This window comes from Spodoptera frugiperda, chromosome 31, assembly GCF_023101765.2.
Source record: "Spodoptera frugiperda isolate SF20-4 chromosome 31, AGI-APGP_CSIRO_Sfru_2.0, whole genome shotgun sequence".
In the NCBI taxonomy this organism is placed as follows: Eukaryota; Metazoa; Arthropoda; class Insecta; order Lepidoptera; family Noctuidae; genus Spodoptera; species Spodoptera frugiperda.
Window position 1 is genome coordinate 6,546,552 of NC_064242.1, and position 23,769 is coordinate 6,570,320.

At 36.2% G+C, this 23,769-nt stretch overlaps 1 protein-coding gene and 1 long non-coding RNA gene across 11 annotated transcripts in view; both read left to right on the top strand.

Annotated features, from left to right (window-relative positions):
- LOC118276078 (protein unc-13 homolog 4B) overlaps positions 1–23,769 on the top strand; it is a 40,883-nt gene that overhangs the window by 10,779 nt on the left and 6,335 nt on the right. For 3 of the 10 annotated variants that reach the window (XR_007707595.1, XM_035594225.2, XM_035594229.2), the window contains 14 exons: positions 7,506–7,767; positions 13,541–13,887; positions 14,503–14,550; positions 14,928–15,087; positions 15,171–15,350; positions 17,195–17,396; positions 17,478–17,904; positions 18,045–18,296; positions 19,149–19,440; positions 19,785–20,017; positions 20,231–20,321; positions 20,645–20,854; positions 22,231–22,305; positions 23,057–23,363. Coding sequence is in view for 9 of the 10 variants with exons in the window: in XM_035594225.2 (XP_035450118.1) it covers positions 7,506–7,767; positions 13,541–13,887; positions 14,503–14,550; positions 14,928–15,087; positions 15,171–15,350; positions 17,195–17,396; positions 17,478–17,904; positions 18,045–18,296; positions 19,149–19,440; positions 19,785–20,017; positions 20,231–20,321; positions 20,645–20,854; positions 22,231–22,305; positions 23,057–23,363 (3,086 nt within the window). In the remaining variant the exon portion in view is untranslated. Of the gene's footprint in view, positions 1–5,008; positions 5,620–7,505; positions 7,768–11,249; positions 11,586–12,329; positions 12,468–12,781; positions 12,936–13,540; positions 13,888–14,502; positions 14,551–14,927; positions 15,088–15,170; positions 15,351–17,194; positions 17,397–17,477; positions 17,905–18,044; positions 18,297–19,148; positions 19,441–19,784; positions 20,018–20,230; positions 20,322–20,644; positions 20,855–21,386; positions 21,859–22,230; positions 22,306–23,056; positions 23,364–23,769 lie in introns of those variants that run through there. The other 7 variants (XM_035594228.2, XM_035594233.2, XM_035594230.2 and 4 more) reach the window with 7 other exon arrangements.
- LOC118274519 (uncharacterized) lies at positions 109–1,262 on the top strand. Its single transcript, XR_004783491.2, has 2 exons — positions 109–323; positions 662–1,262. It is a non-coding gene; the product is annotated as an uncharacterized LOC118274519 (long non-coding RNA).

The window sequence follows — 23,769 nt, forward strand, 5'->3', positions numbered from 1 at the left end:
ATCGATGTTAAGTAAATGAACAACTTAAGACTATTAATGGGCTGATATGAGTGGTATATATGGTATGGTATGGTAGTGGTATGATACTATAGGTATGCACATATGTATAGGGTAAAACCGGGATAGATGCCGCGCTAGGATAGATGCCTCGTTTCTAAAAACTCAACTACGGGAGAACGAATCAGGAAATTCGTTGTTTAAATACGCGCCACATGCACCCCCCACCTGAGGGACGCGCGAGTTGTTGTGCTAGACTGACGTTTCTCGCTTGTGTGTCGAAGTACATTCTCAGCGGACGCGACGAAGGCTTCAAAATTTCAAACGTAAGTATTCACTATTCCATATCTTTATAAACAGTTAAATGATTACATTTTATTTGAATTGTTTTAATACATTGGTTCTTTGTGAACACATTTAAGAGTCAATCACTGATGTTTGCATTTATTTTATTTATAAAATATTGAGAGGCATCTATCCCTAGTGAAAAGGATAGTTGCCCCGAGTTTACAAGGGATAGTTGACTTTAGGGGCTTCTATCCCTCTATACTGCAAGTGTTGCTCTACACTGCAAGTTGAAGTTGAAAAAACAACTACACTTCCAGTTTCTTCAATTTTATTGATTGTTCAACTACATTTGAAAACGAATATTTGTATGTTGCAGACCTGAACGTAACACAACCCAATATGCTATCAACTTCATTCAACCGAAACTCACCAAGCCTTTTGATCGATCTTCAGATTTTAGAAGATACTCTTATTGATATAGGTGATGATTCACTATGTAATAAGGATTCTAGATAATAAAGAAAAAGAAACACCTTCTAAATTTTTAGCCGAAGCATCACCAATACCAAAAATTCCTCTGACTTTAGCAAGAAGAGCTAAACAATCGGCAGATATTCTCAATTCTAGAGAAAAAATAAAAGAAAAAAGGGATATAGCTGAAAGGAAAAAGAAACAAATAGAATCTAAGATAAACAAGACTGAAGCTACCAAAAAAAGACGAACAATCAAAAATATTAAATAATAAGATTAAACGAAATTATTATCTTTATTTTGTTAGAGATGAATATTGTTTTTTTTTAATGTTAAATAATTATTTCTACGTTGAAACGGGAATGTTTCGTTTGAGATGATAATTTTAATATGTTATCGCTTAAACAGATTTTTTATGTATTTTTTGTTAAAGACATGCATAAATATAATTATGGTTAAGCATTTTATATGAAGATAATAAATAAATATTACATTGTGATTACGTATTCTTGTTGATTATTTAAAAAGGCATCTATCCCGCATCACAGGCATCTATCCTCTTAAGCGATTTCATAGTGAGGCATCTATCCATATAGGTAGGCACCTATCCCCAAAAAAAGTGTTTCGCAAAAATTTAATTTTTACAAAACCAGTAATGGTTAGGTAAATAAATACAGGTTCTAAAGCTCTATAAATGATTAAACTAACTATATTACAGGGACAATCTATGCAAATATGTTTGGTATTCAAATAATGAAACACTTTCGAAAAGTAGGGCATCTATCCCGGTTTTACCCTACTATAAAAAAATAGGTACCACTGGTGAGATCCGAACAAGATTTAAAATCTGTCATAGTACCTAATATGAAAGCTTCATAGGAAAACTGCGACAGCAAAGAAGTCACAACCTGTGAAATAAAAAATATGAAATTAATTTCGAGGTGATAAGAATGGTCACCTGTCAACAAACTATTATAGTCTCTGTTGTCTGTTAAGTTGTTGAACTTTAGTGCATCTGCATACTAGGTATGTCGTAAATCTATCGTTCGGTTATACTATCCTAATCCGTCGACGACTTGGAAAAAGTCACATTGATAAGTAGGTACTTGTCAGGTTTTAAACCAGCACCCTCATGCCCGAGAAGCGTGCGGTCTCCGCACCCGTTTGTATCAAGATATCTAAAGTCATGCAAATTTTTTTGACTAATAATGATTCGGAGAAACTCCACAAATGCTTCATTAAGACTTCTCAGAAACAATTCAATATTTAACGTAGGCCCCATGTTTGACATGACCTTAACCTTTCTATAGCGGGCAGAAAAATAGTGCTATGGTTTTGGCTCATTGCCCAGGCTGTCGTTGTCGGGGCTTTTATACGATCGATCGTGAGACGTGACTAGGTAAGCTCTATCTAATTGACGTCATATTTAGTTTAGCCCGCCCTTATATAATAATGGCGCTAATATGACCTAATAATAGGTACTTTATCATCTCTAAATTTAGATTTTAGGTACCGTACATATTTTTATTGAATGCTGAATTCTCAATGGCAGGTTGAACAAATTCTTTCCAGTTAATTTCAATAAATCACCCCTTGTTTAGTCGTACCTATAACTGATGAAACATAGCGTCTTAGTCGTCTTAGGTTCTTTTATCTACCAGCTAGCCTTCCTCCCCTTCCATTTCAATAGACCAACTAGCCTTGTTTTCGTTTACCAAAGTGTTTCATCTTAATATTTAGTACTTAAGATTAAACGCATATTATTATCATGATAATTACCTGACGACATCCCGTATGAGTAATATAGTGCAAACAAATGAAGCTTATGACGAACGTTGAGCCACAAACAAAGACTGGCAATTGTTTTAACAAGTCTTTGCGTAGGGGTTTATGACCCGGGAATCCTTCAATTAGATTGAGGGCAATCTATGTATTTAGTGTATATCAATAAAATAAATAGTCTTTGAATTACATGATACATTTAAGAGTAATAAATACACCCACACAAATATGTAAGTAAGCGCGCAAATACGCTATGTTTTCTCCTTAATTTTTCCTAAATAATTTGACGAAGCCATACTGAAGTTCATTTTAGATTCGTATAAACTAGTATTTTTGCATCCGACATTCAAACTTGAGCGAAACCATATATTAAGTTACAATAAAAACAACTAGCTACTGAGCTAGACGTATGATCATCGAGGTTCGTCATTAAAATCTCAGAAGAGCAAAAAACTTAGATATTATTAACATGGTACTAGATTCATTCATTAATACAATTTTATGACCTATTATGTGTGTATTTAATATGTATTATGTATATTATTTTGTTATTACTTCTTATTCATAACTAGAAATTATTACCTACTGCGTAACTAGAAATTAACAACACAGAGTGCGCATTTCGGTTTGCGCAATTTTGGTTGTCAAATTTAAAAATATTTTACTAACAATCTATGGATTCTTTGGTCGGAAATAAACGTTATTTTCCTTTATAATAATAATGAAACTGACGTCACATGAAAACGTCACGTTAATTAGCAAATAAGTCGCAGTGATTTTGACTCATTCGAAATTTGTATGACGTTATTTGCTATATGCGGTATGCATGTGGTATTTGGTTCTCTGTCGTTTAGAATTCAGGGTTTCCTTAAAAAAATACGTTTCAATTGATACTAACAACGTAACGGCAATTAATTCCCATTAGTCACCGTCAATGGGTAGGTACTTACCACTGACCGTTGGTAGTTATTTCTAACGCTCCGTTTCACCATTAGTTGTAAGTTTTTTTGTCGATATTACTTTTTTATACGTAAGGAATTGTGATTGTTAAGTTAATACCGTGAAACAGGCCCTACAACTAAAAACTGTGATAAGTTTTTTTAAACAATGGAAAAATAATTCCAACGCCTCTTTGTTTTGCAACGGCCAGCATTCACGATCAAAACATCAAGAAGTTTATGTTGGTACCTCCAACAAAGTTCGTGAACCGTAAAGCCTGTAGAGCCTACTTATAACCTTGAGCTTGAACACGACCTCGCTGCGGTGTGTTTGGCTCAGAATTTGGTAGAACATTACGTCATTCACAGTTTGCTTAGATATCACTATCTATCAGACTTAACTAGAGCGATAATGTATTCGCTAATAAGAATATAATGAGACGGATTTTATACGAAAAAATAAATTAACTATGTATGTTGGTGGCAAACATGGTCTGTCTGTGTTTGTAGAATATATTACACCTACACATACCTATGGCTGCAGCTATAGCTGCTATCTACCGGTACATTTATTGTAGGTAGAAAATTGCATTTTGTAATGTATAAATAATGTAGATAATTGCATTTTTATCATCATGGTACCTTTCTACTTATTTAGTATTAAAGGCCTTTAACTTTTAACTCCAGTTTGGTCAAAAATACCTACTTACCCAAAATGTTATAAGTACGTGATTTTTGTTGATGTAAAAATTATACAAATCGTGCAATTTGTATAATTTTGTTTTCACCATGAGGTGACCCTTTAGATAGACATCTTACTTAAGTAATATTTAAAAATAAAATAAAATGACGTCACTGTTAGAAAGTGACCCTTACCACCTCACGCTGCCATCGTTTTGTCAACAGGTGTGAGGTTTGACCTGTTGATTAAGCTAAACCTCTTAATAATTTTTTTATTACAATATCGACTAGTCTAAAGCAAACTTGGTAGATCCATTGTTTAACAATAATTAGGTAGGTATCTTGATAATGGGAAATCACAAGGCGTTTGTGTCAAATGGTCTTTGTTTCGTTGTAAAAATGGAAAATTAATTGGTAGAAGCATTGAGGTCGCAACCTTAAGATAAAAGTACTTACGATATTTAGTAAGTATATTTAGAAATACTGAACGGTTTTTATCTGTAGGATTGTTTAGTTTAGTATTGTCCTTACAAAGTTAAGATCTACTTTATCAACTAACCAATTTTCCAGGTTTCGATTTGAGACTTAGCACACATTTTATACCTGAGTTAACAAGTATAAATATGTATAGGTAATACGTATTGGTATTGGTCTGAAATACTGAACCATTCACTTTTATAACCGTTCAAGTGATTGTAGTGTTAATTAAGATGGACTCTTATCTTATCTATTTCTGTATGTAACATGATGTTAAAATAACTTCATCTTATACGGGCAAGAAGAATCATTGTCTCAATGTTTACAGATTGATTGTGTGACATTACAAAAGCACGTGTTCTAATGCAGACCATTTAGTTTGCACATTGCCGTGGCACGGCGAGCGTGCTGTGCGCAGAAACAGCAGAACGTTCGCTCGTTCAGCTACCTTGAAACGTTTCAAATTACGTCAGTCTGGCTCAGGAGCCGCGTCGCCGCGACCGAAACCAAAACAAACGGTTTGAAGACGCGGTTATATTTTCAATTCGCGACAAAATACGAAACAATCTTATTACTTAAATCTATAGGTATTACACCTATATGTACAAACCGGCTAAGTGTCAGTGAACTTTCTTGTGAAGTGTCTCGAAGTCGAAGCCGGTTGCTCTCCACGCTGTGTATAACGTTATTTCCGGATCAAATCTAACTCCGAGTAAACTGGCGGTGTTTACGTCATTTTCTTCCAGCCATATGACTCGATAGTTTTTGTGATTCACCGTGTATATTGATGACGGTCGATATCTGCATATTATTTTAGGCTGTGTAACCGGCAAGTCGTTGTTAGAGACAATACTTAGGTATATAAATATTAAATCTTAATTGGATCAGTGTAATTCCTCATCATGGATGAAGAATCAATGTGGAAAGGTTTTTACGACAAATTACAACAACAAAAATCTGTAGAAGAACAAGCGCATGATTACAAGTGAGTAAATTAAGTAGTAACATGGATATTTTTTTAATTTTTACACTTTTTTACTTTTATCAATTTATAGGGTAGGTTCTGCTTGCTTTACTTTCCTAATTATAACTCACGAAATAAACTCGTGTATATTGTTATATAGGTATTTCAAAATACATATACCTATTTACTACAATGTCCTGCAATCATAAGTTTGATATGTATCGTCAGACGCATTAAAGTACCGGCAGTCCGGTCCCCAAGTACAACAAGTAAAAGTATGAAAATAGAGATTGTTTCTATTTCAATTAAAATTTGTTCAGAACCACAAATATCAACACTCTTTAACGACTACTACTGAACTACTATGTACCTATTTTTAATGCTCAAAAAATCTAAAATAAACCTCACTATTAAACTAACGCCATCTAGAATTTGTAATACATAACACAAACCAGGGACTGGTTTTCCTCATTGTTTTATCTTACCTACCTACCTACTTATTTTAAGTTATGAAAGGCGGAAGTCGCACTATAAGCGATTATTTATTTTGTCTTATTGATGCAAAACGGATATATAACAACACCCAGCTGTCAGTGTAAACGAAATGTCAAAGTTCCATTACCAACTTCGCTAGCGAACAGTGCAGCCAACCCAACAGTATTTATAATTTTGACGTCTCTAGTGCTGGGAAGGTGTTGAATATCGCATATCGATGAAATTGTGATGACTTACTCGATTATCGATATGGATATATCGATAATCGTAGTGGGGCATTGTATTTTATGATTATAAAGTATTATAAATTTTCATTACATAATATTACATTGAAATATCAATCATAATATAAGTATAAGGAAGATTTCCTATAAAATATTTGAAGAATGTTACATATCTTTATGTTGTAGCCGAGCTTTTTTAGCAATTTTAGTTTTGAAAAAGCCATCATTTTACACGCCTGGTCTATTGGTCTCCTGGTACTTTTATTGGTATTTATATTTGATATTTTTATGTTGTAAATTGGTTTTTATAATATTTTTATCGTATTCAAATTATAAATTTTCATTAAGTGGGTTACTTGTATTAAAATAACTCAATAGGTTTGCGACTACCAATTAATTACCGCCAACCCACTACCCACTACATGTGGGTCATGGGTTCGATACCCGTTTGGAACAATAATTTACGTGTATCTAATTAAAAAAATATTTCGTGGAATGTGCGTAGCCTGATGTTTTAAAGTCTATGGAATTTCTCGATAAATAGACTAAGTATCCAATACGAAACAGATTATTCAATTCAAACCAGATGTTTATGATATTAGCGCGTTCAAACAAACAAACTTTTCAGTTTTAAGTAGTACCTATAAAACGAATATAAACATTTTACTGCATAATGTAGTTGCCTTCTCTGTTGTTATATTTTTTAAGATGTTGGCTGAGTGACTTGCGACTACAAGTGAGCAAAAGGGGGTCTTTGGTTTGATTCCCGGTCGGACAAAGTACCTATACGGTGATTTCGTTTTTGCCATAATTTCTCAGACATGGAACCTCAATTGGAATCCGATATATGGCAGTAGGCTTACCCCCTCTTACATAGAACTAGTAGGTAAATTAACTGGTGTCCTACCCTTTCGTGGACAAAAGGCGTGACGTATCAGGAAGACGTATTGGAAGTATCAGGGAACGTATCATACATATGTTAGTCAGTTCGAGTCTGACTGTCCCCTTCGTCTTCCCTAGCCGAGGGCACTCTATGGGAATTTGTAAAAAGGGTATATTATGTATATACCCTTATATATAATATATAAGGGCATATTATCCGTATTATATAGATATACATGTAACGCAGCACTTTGAAAGAATATCGATCAAAGTCAAAAAAATAATGAAAGTTTATATTTGTTACAGAATACAAGAAGTAGACGACAGTTTCTTCGAAAAGTTTGGTTCTATTCTAAAGCAAGCTTCTCAAAAGGCGGCCTTAGAGGAATCGACACCTTTGGCACCTTTGAAAGAGGTTGAAGAACAAGATGCGGAGCAGAAAGTTGAACTGGACAGTAAAAGTCTACTAAGGGACTCTGATAGTGGCAATGAGACCCTGCTGGACACTGATTCGGAACCAGAGGAACATGATAAAATAGATCGCTATGTTGAGGCCGTGGGCTGGAACGTGAGTATCTTTAGCATACTTACTACATTTTTTTATGGAATAGGGGGCAAACTAGCAGACGGGTCACCTGATGGTAAGCGATCAGCGCCGTCCATGGACACCCGCAACACAACTGGGGGCGTTGCCGGCGTTTTAAAAAGGAATACGCTCTTTTCTTGAAGATTTAAAGGTCGTATCAGTATATATTTACCTATTATGCTATTTATGGCTCTAATTAGCGCATCATGTGTTTGCATTAGATACAGTTTATTTACTATCTCTCTCGTTAGATACATTATCTTCCTAATACGACGGTTTCTATACTGTAGGTACTTTTCTTACTTCCATCATTTGAATCCAACAATCGCACTTGTTTCAATTCCCATAAGTTGTTCGATGGTGGGTGCCCACTTTAGGAGGAACTAGTCGTAATTTTATTTACACGTTTTGACCTATATCCCTAAATTGGTTCTGCAGGAGAGTGAGTGCACTGACAATAAACATTTCATCGGGGCGGAAATCAATGATCTCGAAACTCGTCTGTTAGTTAGCCAAGTGTCGTTGCGACATCTGTTGTATTTTTGGGCGGAATGGCCTGAACTCCACTCCAGTAAAACTCTATATTTACTAATTGAACTAGACATTGGGCTATACCTATCCTAGGAAAGTGTGTCACAGCTAATTTTGGGCTCCGTTGAAACGATGCAGTGACATTAACCCGAGGTATTTGCTATCATGGGCAATATTCCAAGGTGGTGTCACGATTGCAACGCTCGCTCCGTCTAACTGTATTGTTGTTCTGGATTAAACGTTTACACGTTAACGCGTGCTACTGAATGGAAGATTTATATGAGTACCGTATATAGAATGAATAGAGGATATTATTGTTTTCTGTCTTTAGTGAAAGGACTGAAATGTATTTGTTTTTGATCTATTATAAGAGAAAATAACAGACTGATGATTATTACGTCGATATATCCTATAGCACACAACGTCTAATCATACAATCAACAATAAAGACACGTTAAGATACCTATATTTTCTTCCGTCGTTTCCTCTTCGCAGCCGGGACACATACACAATATTATTGTGTGGACTCAATCACAATCACAATGGACGCGCTGCCCGCCCGCGTCCCTGGCACGACTCCAGCTGGTTTTCACTTTTCTCGTTTTATTCTGTCAACTTCCCACCAAGGTTGATCTCAATGACCGTCGTAGATTTTTTCCCCAATATCTACGTCATCTCCAATGTCGTTCCCCTTTTGTTCAACTTGGAATTTTCAACTGTTTTCCGGTTATGTCTTTTTTGTAACAGTGCAGTTATTTGTGCGTCACTGTAAGTGCCTATTGATATTTGTGATCAATGGAATATAATCTAATATTACGATCATAATATAATTCCTGACATCTATCAGTATACATTATGTAGGGCTACTTAATTCATAGCCGCCGCATTACTGCACGCTTGGCGCCGAAGACCATAAAAAAACAAAACAAACTACCTATACTCGTATGTGTACACATATTGCATTTGCGAAAGATAAATAGTGTTAAAGTATTTTAACTTCAAAGTAGTAGTATAGTAAATAGATAGTAAATACCTAGATACATCGTACTTCCTACGTGCCAAAGAACTTTTGTTTAACATCATCTAGATATAGACAGTTATTTGCTTGATGTACGGCTTGGATAATCTCAAGATGCATTAACGTAATCTCACAGATGGAGTTAGTTCCAGCAAAGTAAAGGATAGAGTTACACGTAGGTTCAGAACTACAGAACAGATCTTTGTTTTCAAATAAAACTGCTTTTTGTCTGAAGTAAGAAGCTGATTAGATGATCATTAAGGGCCTGTTTCACGATGTCTGGATAGCCGCTATGTCCTACATAAATTTGATTTAAGAACGTAATTTGTATGAACTATCTATCATATAAGTTTATCGGATACTTATATGAAGGTGGTAAAACAGGCGCCAAGTAACATTCAAGTGTTTTATTAGACTAACTTCTTTGAACAGAGTGAGTAACTCTTAAGTAGTTTGCAGTTTTGTTTTCACTAAAACACAATCCACACTTCTTTGTAAATCAAATCAAAAAGGTTGTAAAATAACATCAAAGCTGAACTCCTTACTTTTGTTACGAACACCTATATTTAGTTCTTATTCGTCTTGAATTCTAATCTTATCCATACTATACACTTAAACAGTGCGTAGCAGCGTTTACTGAAGTTCAGTTATGTAAATAAATTGGCAATAATGTAGTGTAGAGAGTAGTTTCCGCTCCCGGCAAGCCCAAACGCACGCGGTTAATAAAATAAATAAATCGTTCAGCACGCGCGCCTGTTGCCCTGCTAACTGGGAACCTTGGTTTATGATTGTGTGTTCAACACTACTTACATGTACAATAAACACTACCGAGAAGTTTTGGGCAGCCATTTTATAAATCGTCAATTAATTAAGGGAAGAGAAATGGGAGGAAGTTCTGTAATTGGGTTAATCTACGGAATTATCTTTACTTTCTTTATTTCGTTTTTGATCCTGCATAGGATATCATTTTATGATAATAATCAATATCACTCAAAATATAATTGCATATTATTCCAGAGTCTGATTTTTTTATAGGAGGTATGTAAATAGGATTTTGTTTAAATACTTAAGTATGTCATTTCGTCAAGCCTGTCTCCCATTGGGGTAGCCAAAGCAACAATAGAATGCCAAATTCCACGACTCTGGCATACCTCGCTTCATTTACATTCAACAATTGTTTAAATTAGCCTATTTTACGAAGTTATCAATGCTATTATAGTTCCAATGTACTGTTTTCAAGCATTGCAGATTTTCATACAGCTGATAATGCTCGATAACCTACATTACCATTATACAGTTATTATATGCAATAAATAAAATTACTAAATTTATTAAACGCTGTAACGGCCTCCCTCACGATTTATAGTCATGTTTCAAGTGTTATGTATTTTTTTCGTACATAAAAAATACGTATGGTATTCCATTAAACTCATGAGAATGTTCTGTTGTGTAGATATTGTTTCTTGTTCTAAGAGGAACTGCTCGTATAATATACATTGGGCATTAGTTAAATGTACACTGCTCCTACACGTAGATAGGTCGCTATGAGTGCTACAGACCTGAAGCTAGTTCAGACTATTGCGTCAATAGATCGAATAATGCGCAAAATTTAATAAATTTCGCTCCCTTTTGTATAACCCAAAATAAGGAAAAATTAAATGACCTCTACAACAAAATGCACATCTTAACGAAAAAGAAAAGTAATAAATATTGAGTTCATATTAAATGATGTATAACAGGAAACTTGGCCATTCCAACGAAGATATCGACCGAGTCAGACTGAATGAGACATCCCATCAGCTGGTGTCTCGAAATATTTTGGAGATTTTTTTTATTATTTAGGTGTGCTCTCGCATTCGTCTTCGTTGGCGGCGCTTTGCAAAAATAGAATTTGGCGGCAGCGGCAGTGCGGGTTCAATCCCGAGTCCCAGTCGGCCGGACTCTGCCAGTGCACCGCCAGCTTCCACCACACACATTTCTCTTCACTTTCCCTGTGTATCCACAATAATATCGATAACTTAAAGTGAACAGTGTACTTCGTCAATGGAAGATGGCGGCCTATTTTAAATTCCTGTGTTTATGACCAAGTGCTCGGAAAGTTGTGTTGTTTTAGTGAATTTTGTGAATATGTGACAGTCAAATCTAATATCCAGTAAAAATGAATGGCACGGGGACACTGCGGACTAAATTCAGAGGCGTGAAGAAAGAGTTGTTAGAACGGCAGACTAGTATGCTGATCCAATCTATGACAGTTTGTAAATTTCCTTAATTTTATACACCTATTCAACCTAGCTCTCTGATCAATGCATATTTTGTTTATTCTTGTGACTATAATTTTTATTGCCGGCAAAGGCAGAGAAATAACAAATTGTTTCGTAACCAATCACATTTTTATCGCATTCGTTAAGTGCTATGGGAAATTCGATAAACTTGCATTTAAGTTTTTTGTTTTATCGATAGAGTTACCAAGATTAGGTAGATATATAATATTTAAATGTTTATTACTAGTTACACACTTAAAATGCATGTTTGCTCTAAATTATTTTTGTGTAAAATTCTAATATTTTATCATTAATTTATAAATTCATTTTACTCCCATTCAAAAATTCCTATTAAATTATTCTCTTGGTCCAAAGTTTCCTCCCTATTATACTTACCAATGGGTTTTTGAGGTCATCAAACTCATCGGTTAGATAATTATTTTCCTCGTACCTGGCTTATTCGCTACGAGATATTTTAAGTGTCTCATGCGTCATGAAAGTTCGGAGATAAGTCATCTAACGAAAATGGCCCAACAATGACACAAATACAGAGCTAGTACATGACCGGTCAGTTGTAAACATACCACCTTTCCATCAGATCGATAGGCTTCCCACGGCGGCGCAGTAACCCTACTATTTTAGGAGGGTCACTAAAAACTCGGTGAAAGCTCCCTCGGTCGCGACATTCGTGTTGCGTCGCGTAGTGGTCGGGTCGTTCCGGTGGTGTCGTTACCAGGATACCCTATCATTCAAACTATCGATGATTCATTCAGTTGTGGTTTTAGCTGCAGTGCAGAAGCTATTGTTGTGCAACTTTGCATCCCGGTTCCGTCGACTGGTTTATGAAATTGCGATATTATTACGATTCGTCGGTGAGTGCACCCATCTATCTACGTACATTGGCAAGTTTGAATGAACAGACAGTGAGCGAATCACTCAAAGTATTCCTGCCCAATGTTGTTGTCACGTTCCTACCGTAGTGGTTGCATACGTAGATGCAAGTGAGGCCAGATAAGTAATAAGTGGATCGGCAGCCTATCTTAAAATGACTGCATTTACTTAAGTACCTTATCGTTTCAATTAGAAGAGATATTATTATCAAGAGTTTCATATATCTCAATAGGTACTTCATAAAAATTACTTATTAGTTTGAGCAAACGAATTGGCACTTTCTGTTGGGAAGTGGTGCAATGTAGTATATTTCATCTGATAAATAAATGGGAATATAAAAGTGCGTTTATGTGTTTACCTAAGACAGATTAATAATTAAGATGGTGGTATTTTTGCAATGTGATAACTTTACTGAAATAGTGGCTGAGAAAGTGTTTGAATTTACAAAGGTTTTAGTAATTTTTATAGTAGATATAGCAAATGCATAACTTTAACATGAATACAGGATTTATATATTTATTTTATTTATAGCATTTAAAATTCACAAGTCAACAATAGAATTTATATGACATATATTTATTTTGCACTGATTTTTTATGTAAGGTTAATTGCACCTGTATATAGAGGTATCGCCTTGTGCCATAAGACCATTGTTGAATATTTTGTTAGTTGTCTTATGGGATTATTGTGGTGTACAATAAGGTATAGATAAATAATTAAACAAATATTATACAGTATTTAACAAAGAAATTGCAATAACGAACAATAGGACGGCTATCCCTATTATAGGTAGTATACGTGTTTATATGTATAGAATAAAGGAAAACAATGAAATATTTGTTTCATAATCGTGTGAACTTTTGCCTTAGTTACCAGTAGTTTTTCCTGATACGTATATACCTATGTATGTGACAGATACTTATACATAGATTACTCGTCTAGTAGTTCTAATTATCATGTCTATTTTTAGCATACAATAGTAATATAGGTCAAGACTGCAAGCGTCACGCAAGCGCCATCTATCATTGTAATCTAAACAAAAACTATTTTCCAGGTCGATGAACTTTATTTGGAAGTACTTTACGAGATCCTACACAATGTCGGGGGATGTGACGTAGGGTGCGAGGTGGGACAGCTTGCTATGCTGTCCTACATACAAGAAGCCTTCAAAATAGCCAATGACAAACACACAGAACTGCTCACACAAGCTGAAGCGAAGGAGCCGCCGGAGCTGATGCTTAATGTGGAAGTAGTTGAAGCTAAAGACTTGGTTCCTAAAGACCCGAATGGTCTGAGTGATCCTTTCGTCACAATATATTTGATGTCAAACCCGTCACATAGGTACAACACCTCAGTCAAGTCGGGAACTCTCAACCCGTCGTGGGAGGAACATTTTTCTTTGTAAGTATACAAAAGTTACTTAAACAATAAGTATTTAAGTTACTGAGGAAGTGATGTTTTTCATCAACGTCAAACAAAAATCTGTATATGAGGTATCTTACCTTGCTATCTTATGCAAATAGTGAATGCGGTGTTTCCAAGAAGTGTATAAATAAGTGAAATGTCCACAGACCAAGCCGGGGAAACACAGTGACTGAGGATAAAGTCATTGTGCAAAATATGTAGATGTAAAATATAAAAATAGATGTACAGATGTAGATAAAAACATGTAAAATGCATTTTTAGATTTGTCTTATGCGCGCTTACATAATAACGGTTCGGATACGTAAACAGTTTTGAAAGTTGTAATAAGCAACGTGATTTTCTCCTCAATTTTCCGATGCATGTGACCTAGTAACGTGCTACATAAACCTGATGACGTTAGCAGAGAAATGTTCCCAACATTATAGTAGTATGTAGTGTAGTAACAAGCTCCTACAAAATTTACGACTGCATTAGCGCTAACACACGCGAGGTCTAGCTCATTGGCAAACATTTCTCACGGATAAACGCCCCGTTCATACAACGCTTGCCTGTGCGCACACGTAATTACTTCCACTATGTTTATACTTTCAGGCCAATGCCAGGAAGTGTACAAGAAGATTCCCTTGTGTTGGAAGTGTGGTACGTATTAAAAACCTCTGACTACTACTATAAGTATCTGCCTGTTGAATGAAAATTAAAGCTGCGTGACCAAAACAATTGAATACGACTAGGAAAACCAAAAAACCTTAATACAGGGTCGGTGACCTCTGACTCCGTTTACGGCTGTGATTAGCGATTTCACTGAACTGATTTACCTGTATTGTAATGTTTAATAGCCGTGTTATTAACACGCAACTGTTTTAACCACACCGTGTTGCTATTCATATTCTACATTTAATTACCCAAGTGACATAAAGTACAGTGATTAAAGTTTTATATCCTAATAACTAAACCATTGACTTCATGTTTACGAGTAAATATAAGAGCTTGAGAACAACCTGTTTATTACCTTTCAGGGACTTTGACCCCGCGGAGACTGTAAAGGAGAAAATGACAAAGATATTTGAAGTTAAAGGAGTGAAGGGACTCAGGAAGCTTATGAAGGAGATAGCTATCACTGCTTCGACGGGGAAGCATGATAATGAACTGATTGGCACATCTAATATTCCACTCAAAGTAAGGAGTAAAACAACGTCACTTTCTTCCAAGTATACAAAAAAAAAAGACAGCTCCTTACTAGTAAATATTTTGTGTTGCAGAGCATTCCCGCTGGTGGGATGAACATGTGGTACAGTCTTAGCAAGAAGAGCAAGCTAAGGCGACAGGGCGTTGTCAAAGTACGGCTCAACTTTTCTTCAGAGAAGAATTCTCAAGTAGCAGCTCAAGAACATAGGCACCTCCTCAGAATTATACTCCTACACGAGCTCGAAAACTCAAAGGTTAGTTTACTGCGTAAATAGTGACCAGCAAACAATAATAGGTGTAGTAGATTAATGTTAGTCACTCGCACAAGTGCTGTGGTTATTCGAGGTATGCATACTAATCACATACTTCCCATAAGAACTGACCTACGTATTTGCCATGTGCCACACGCTACTAGTAACTCCATAAAAGAACTCGCAACGCCAGTTATTCGAACTATGTTTGTAGCGACAAGATTCATTCATGTCTCATAATATATTATGATCTCATTTAAAGAACTATGCAATATATGTATCATTCGTTGTTGTTTCCACGAAAATCACATGGTGAGTCTATGAGCACATTCATTAAGCAAAATTACGAAACTATTGAAGGATTTTCTATTTTTGCACTGCATAGTTTTATTGTCCGATAGTTACGAAAAACAGTCGTAAATTGCAACTCTCGCCATTTTATGATCGACCGGCCAAACTTTTTGGATTCGATTGAACTGAGACGTGCGTCAGCTAGCGCGTTTCATTTTATGTCTCTGTTAGAAGTTTAACAGATAAACCACATACTAACCGTGCCTTTGGAGAGTACTAGTCATATTTTTCGATCGTAAAATGTCTGTACCTTTGTTGGTATGTGCCTCGAAGTAAACATACTAGTAAGGTCATGATCTGGTTCAGATTACCCCGATATTTGCCCTGAGCGCTAGTTATAAGCATAGACATGAAATCTATATATTAATACGTGAGGCAAAAACTTTGGACCGCTTTTTACGAAAATTGCGCGGACGTAGGAGCATAAAATTTGGTACACTTATAGTTTATGTGTAGGAGAAGTACAGAACGCTAATATTTTTTAAAAATAATGCTTATAAAGTACATTAAATCAATAAATAAAACATTACACACACATGCATAGTATCTGATCGTACTTGACAAAACGTCAAAATCGATAGACATTGCGATGATATTCTCACGTGTCATATGAATAGAGTTTAAATAAAAGAGTTTGTTTGAGTTTGAGTTAAATAAAAATTATCCTTGAACGTATGTTAAGTGGTATTGTAAATTAAATCGTATATGGTCGAATTTCTCGACCACTAGGCGACCACTAGTTCATATAGATATGTTTCATATAAATATCTACAAATGACCTTATCAAATTAATAATTTACAACAAGCTTTTTCCTCTGATATAATTTTAGTCTGGAAAATAACCATGTTTTTGTATACCTAACATCAGACACGGTTACTGCATTAGGCAAAACAACAGATATACGAAGCGTATATCTGTTTTGAATCCTGTTACTTTTTGCTGACTGCCTACACGTTTTGTTGAAATGGCCTTGCTTCTCTAAAATGGTAACTGCGCTGATAATTAACATTTAGACTGTAGACTATAGGTGGTTAAATATGGTATTTTAACAGAACTTGCTAGAATATTCAATTCGTAACGGTGGACTGGGATGTTGAAATGTTTGGTTAGTCCTTTCGGTCACTAACCTGACAAGATGTCCGTTCATGACCAAAAAGATCAAGGTTTTCCTTTAACGTGATGTTAAGTTGTTACTGTTTGTAGAACAATGTCTTACACAACTAACGCCATGTTGACATGACCAAAATATTTGTGTAAATTATAAGCTTTACTCTGAATTTGTAATGAATATCAGTTTGAAACTCATTACCCAGCATTGTTCTCTTGTTTAGTCACTCAAATGGATGCCTGTTACGGTTGCTTGGGCACCCTGCTCTTTGTCTGTTCAATATTAACGAGCAATGACTTAACGAGCGATGTAACATGTGCATGCAAAATCAGTTCCTGGACTGTTCCAGGATGGAAATATTTGACGAGGATTATTTGTTATATTCAGGTGGCACCGTACTGGTGGTGCGGCAACTACAGCGCAGCGGCGGAAGCCATCTTGACACAGCACGTGGCACAGAGCGGCCTCAGCGCGACCGACAACTGTCTGGCGCAGTGGGCCGTCTACTGCGCCGTCACCACCGACCACCCGCTCAGCTTCGCACTCTTCAATACCTTGCTCGATAAACTCACCAAGCCCTTACAATCAGGTTAGTTTCAATTTCTTTTGGATACGATCATCATTCATTTGTACTGCCTAAACCTTAATGTTTTATTTGGTTGGATTTCAGGACTAATAAATGAAGAGGACGTCAAGCTGTTCTGGGATGGCGCGCGGAAACTTCTCCCAACATGCTACAGTCACATTAGGAAACTAAGGAAGAAGACTGCTGGCGACAAAACTGTCATGAAGACGCTCAGAGAAGTCCTCAAAATTCTGTACAAGTTGTCCGTGTTGGATGCTCCAGAGAGTTTGGACTTGTTCCCGGTGAATCTATATGGGTGGCTGAGGGATGATAAGGAAAAGCTAACGATTCACATGGTGCTGGAGCAGGCTGTGATACAGGGTGCTTCGGATTGGTTCGTCCACATCCTGGACAACAACGAGTGTAAGGACAACACAGAGGACACGAGGCTTCAGCATCTGATCAGAGTCATACAACTAGTTCGATCAGATCTGCAGCGAGCCGTCGAGTATTACGACAGAGTGTTTGTTGAGTAAGTATACCTACGCAAACAAATTTCAATAGCAGCGCTTATTCACACTCAAAGTGCAGTCAGATCTATTTTTAGAACAATTTTCTTTGTTACCATGCTTGTTATGTAAATGATATTCATTGACCGCTAATTCGTTACAGAGTCATGGGCTTCCCATATTCTAAGGCTTTGTACGGGTTGTACGAAAGCAAGTTGGCGTCGTTGGTGGAGTCCGAGGTGGTGGATGTTTGTAAGAGTTTGAAGAGGTTGCGATACAGCGAGGGGTCGACCACCACTCTGGCTGGAGGTATTAATGGAGAGACGGGACTAGGGGCCTCGTCTGTCGGCTCAGAACCCCTGACTATGGGAACAACTTTGTTTGAGCTGTACCTCACTCTACAAAGGTTTTTAACGTAAGTATCATTATCAATGCTATCACTACGTATACTCGCATCCGTTGTGCTCACAACTGATAGTTGAAAGTGATAGCTTACTAATTTCACCACACCACATTGTTTAATGAGACAGTAGACGATTCTTAAGATAATGGAAACAGGTCTCTTATTATTTACTTATGTCTTACGTATCTTACTCACGTAGATAGCGTGCATCACTCATTAGCACATTTTCATTATATTAGTCACCTGGTAACTGAACTCAGACTTGTGCAAGTAGGTATACTTAATACTTATGAATGCGGAAAATTATTAATTTTTCGATTATTTGCTGTTATAAGTTGCTGTTGGCCACAAAGTAACTTCTCATATTTTTTTCTAATTTGTAAACTTATACCAATCAATTCTTAGGAAACCCGGTCCAATAGATTACCAGACTCGCTTAATGTAACAATGTGAAATTACAAAAGAAAATAAACTAATAAACACCAACTGGTCAAATATTTGTATACCAACGTGTGCCTAATGTGAAAACAATTGACTACAGAGCCAAGTCTCGTCAAATATTTAAGTAAATTAGCGACTGTCGCGCGTCGCGTCTACCGTCATTTGCCATGCAGTAAACATTAACATGGAAAACGTATTGTTTTATTTAATACTAACAATTATACTCCGAAAACCAAATACATTGAACATCTGCTTCAAAATAAAGACGTCATTGAAGTTAAATACTTATGTACTTTTAAGTATCTACAAACAAGTTTTGAATCTTATATGAAGTGTTTGTCAATTCCACAATTACTTTACCATTCTTCATTATTATCATTATTCGAGACGGTATTTCTAAAGGTTTCGTAATTCTCATTACAGATTGGGCCAAGGGCTGAACGAGACAGACTGGCAATCATACGCCATATCAAAATTCCACGCATGGTTCTTTGGGGGCGTGGCCCAATGGCTGGACATCGCGGCGTACAAAGCACTCACGCGCATCGAGAAGGCCGTAGACCTTGATACGTTGGCCCCAGTGGACACAAACGTCAAGTACAGTAGTTCCGGAGTCGATACCCTGGCGATATTCTACCAGATCAAGATATTCTGGCAACAACTCGCGTGGCCCGATGTCGAAGGCTGCTACACGTTTGTGGCTAAAATTATTGATGTAAGTGTTAAACGGATGCTAATGTTAAATTAGAAGTTGTAAGTTAGGGAGAACCCCTTTTTCCACTGTATATTAAAGTATTTAGACAGTTAGTAATTCTATTTTGGGTGGAATTTCCCACTTTTTGCTGGCTACACAAAGGTAAATCCCCCGTTGTTTGAGAAACTGTAAATACTTTTAAGGCATTTAGTAATTTATTGCAGTTTACTTTACTTAAGCCTTTCATTGCCAACAAAAAACTGTTAAAGGCTATTCCTCCACTAGTGTCGGACAATGTTGTCCGACATGGCGTCTAATGTGTTAAGCAACATTTGCTTAAACTTAATATTTTTTTATTTGCATAGGACATCTGTCGCTGTTGCGTGTTCTATTCGGACAAGATGGCGAGTCGTGTGGACAACGTGGGAGTGGTTACCAGTGTGTACGAGGAGCGGTTCGAGGTGACCACAGACTGGTGCGTCGCCATCAACAACATAGACTATGTACGCCAGAGTCTCACACCCTTCGTCCAGGAGCTTGGAATGGAGGAAATCATACAGAAGATGTGTGAAGCTCGCTCTCCTGTGGAGGCACAGAGGTAATTTATATGTGTTACTTTAGATTGCTTGAAAAACGTTTGTTCAAAGTTTAGGGATATTTATTTTTCTTACATCATCATCTTGATTGATTGCGAAAATTTTAGACGTGTGAACTTTTTTCCTTGTTTAGCGAGTCGCTAGTTTTTATATAAAGTCTGCAGCTAATTCGTATGAAGCAAGGTCATATTCAAATTGTTGTTTCATACTTTCAGATGTAAGGAGACACTTCAGAACGTCATCGCAAATGCAATAGACACAGTAAGAAATAAAATTGTGGACCTTTTGGAAATTATGGTTAGAAAGGTTAGTATCATTGGTCACGTTTTTTTTACATCCCCGAAGGGGTAGGCAGAGATGCGCATTACGGCATGTAATGCCGCTATACAATGTACACCCATTTTTCACCATTTGTCTTATTTATAAGTCCCATGTAATAGGGGGCGAGCCTATTACCATATACTGGCCACAATTCCAGACTTCTTGCTACTACCTACTGAGAAATTTTCAAAAAACCAAAAAAGCCAGTAACACTTTGCCCGACCCGGGAATCGAACCCACTTGCGACCACTCGACCAACAAGGCAGTCACGTTGTTATAAATTATTGATCAATTGTTTCTCATTTCAGATGATGCCATCTATCACACGTTTCTTAATGGAAGGAGCGGAACTCTTGCATCAAGACTGTTCGAGCATGGACCGTGTCATGCGCTATTTAGAAGCAAACTTGGACACGTTGTACCAACACTTGAACAATGAAAACTTCTCCCGAACATTGGAGATTGTATGGGAACAGTTGGGTGAAGTGCTTTACGAACTCATACAAGCTAATTTGGAGGTATGTCGTATTACAGCTTGATTTTAAATTAGCTGCTAACAGTTCAGCTGTAAAATTGCATTGTATTAACATACTTAACTATCTAATCTGCTCTAGTATTACACAATCTTTGGAATTTGGTACTTGAGATAGAGATGAAAATATTTGAGGAACTTCCTACCAGATTCTACGTGGCAGTTTTAGACAAGCAAGTCTGTTTTGTTATTGTTATTTGGTGATACAATAATAATGCCTTATCTTATGGATATGACTCGATTTCTTATCCAATTTGTAAATGTTCTTCTTAAATGTCGTCACTTTCAAATATAATTTACGTGTACTCAGACACACACTTGTTCCAAAGATTGTGATCAGCTCTTATTTAATTATTAAGCATATGTATGAATTATAATTTAAATTACCGACTCTAACTCACATACAAAAACATACATTCATTTTCATACATCAGGCATTTCTCACAGGGTTCAATACAAACATAACAGGCAGATTAACTTACTCAAAATACTAACAAATTTTATTTTTTCGTTCGTAGCAAGAGAAACTCGCCACCCGTATTCGCTTGTTTAGGCGTAGATATTTTGGAAAAAACAAAGTATCCCCCTACTCTATTATGTTCAGGGTAAATAATGTTGCATTTGTATCGCACGCTATTGCAATTTTCTATAGAAGTGTGCACTGCACATTTATTATTGAACCTGTAGTTATTTTTTAAGTTGTAAGTCAATACTGAAGTACGTAGTTAGGTTGTAATTTTATTATTTGCGTACTTAGTACCTATAAAATGCTTCGTCAGATGCAATTACGCTTCGAGTACTTTTTGTTTATTGTCAACCTTTTTATAGAACTTTATTAGATACGAATGATGTGTACGAATGATTAGTTAATGAATCGTCACTTGTTCCTGGTTCACTAAGTAATTAGTTTTATTCTGCACAGACGTTTGAAGGTTAAATTATGTTCACCGTGAAGCGACGAAGCAAATAGAATGCTAATTTTAAATAATAGTTATTTTTATGTTTTGTTCCTTAGTAGTATTTAGAAATAAGTTAGAACGTTTCTCGGTATTTTCTTACTAGTTTATAACTAACATCTTTATGGATTCTATTTGAAATTAAAACTAGTCAGAAAGTTCCGAAATAATGTTCCTAGAATAGTAATCAAATGGAAATATAAACTGAATTGATGGCATCACTATAAATTTTCCTTCAATTAATTACTTGGAAATATGTCATTAACATACTTCATTTTATCCAATAAAATATTTGATTGACAGAAATGGGCCAAGCTATAGTGCTGCCATCTGTTTTAGTTTAGTCTTCAATAAAATATGACAATATCGGATAAATTAGTTTTGTTTTGTTGTTGTTTTTCAATAGCACCGAAGGGCAAAGATAACTCGGTATATCGACCCGCGACGCTTGAGCAAATCGGCAGCCGCCAGCCTCGACGCGGTAAACACTAGTTCTAGCAGCACCTTGTTCATGTTATGTCTTATGTTGCTCCTACCCCGCCGAGTTTACACTGTGTTTTATATACATTGCGGGCTGCTAATTGTAAATAAGCAGCCGGCACGTGTAATATTCGCAATGTATGTAAAATGTAAACTACTTTTGGAATTGGCTTCAATGTTTCTTGTTTAGTAACAGAATATTATGTATTTCGATACTTGATGATTATGTGTTAGAGTTCTAAGCTGTGGTCTCGTGTTACATTATGTTTGTACGCTTCAAATAGCTTTTTGAAGGATGTGTCTAGATTTATGTCCTATATTGTGAATATGTCAAATGTTATCTATTTATCGGTCCTGTACTTTAGTCGTGTATCTGTCCCAATTTAGCATGTGTATACTATGTCTCTGTATCTTGTTATTGAAGTATCTATTATATCAAAATCCTTCTCATGATTTAATTTTATGAAGAAGAACTATAGCTGGAAATATGATGTGAATCCCAAATTAGTGGTATTCCTAGGTATTTAGCATGAACTTGAACTGCATGCTTAACCTATCATGCGAATCTTCATAAAGCCATCCGATACATGCATGAAGGGTGATGGTTTGAAATTTGAGCTTTGTATCGTTTAATATCTACTAGCATCGTGGTGATGGGCTTCATACTTTGTTTGTAAACACGGTGATACATCGAAGTATATTTTTACCAAAAAATTTAATATGTAAAACTAATTTCAATAAAAATGTTACAGAAACGTCGTCCTCCATCGTTCTTCTCGAATCTTCACGAATGTGTCAAAATAATGATACGATCGTTCCGTCAAGACAATAAGGACACATATTCATCGGAAACGTTGAAACGTGTCGAGTATTTATTGAAACTACATGGTATGGAGACTAGAGAACTTATTCACCAGTTCCATTTAGAAAGGTGGCAAGAACAACAGACTATACAAGAGCCTAAGATGGGCATGCTGACTGTTAGAGCGCAGTTCATAGATGATGTTTTAAAGATCGAGATTATGAACGCCAGGAATTTGACTCCAGCTGACTCTAATGGTAAGAAATTATTATTTATTTTATTTATCGTCACGCCTTTTATCCCTGTAGGGATAGGTGCACATTATGGCAGTAATGCCACTGTACAATATACACTCACTTTTCACAATTTATGTTGTATGTGTCATGTGGTTGTGAGCATATTGCCATAAACCGGGCACATTTACAGACTCCGTGCTACTACTGTCAATTTTTCGAAAAACTGAAAAATCTCAGTAATACTTCGCCCGACCCGGGAATCGAACCCAAGACCGGCAGTCGCACTTGCAATCACTCAGCCAACCAGGCAGTTAATAAGAAATTATTGCATTTGTTTTCATAAACATATAATTGGCTATCTTAAATACAGCTGTTTTCGATCAATTCAATAGTAAATATTAAACGGATTTGTTTTTACTATAATTCC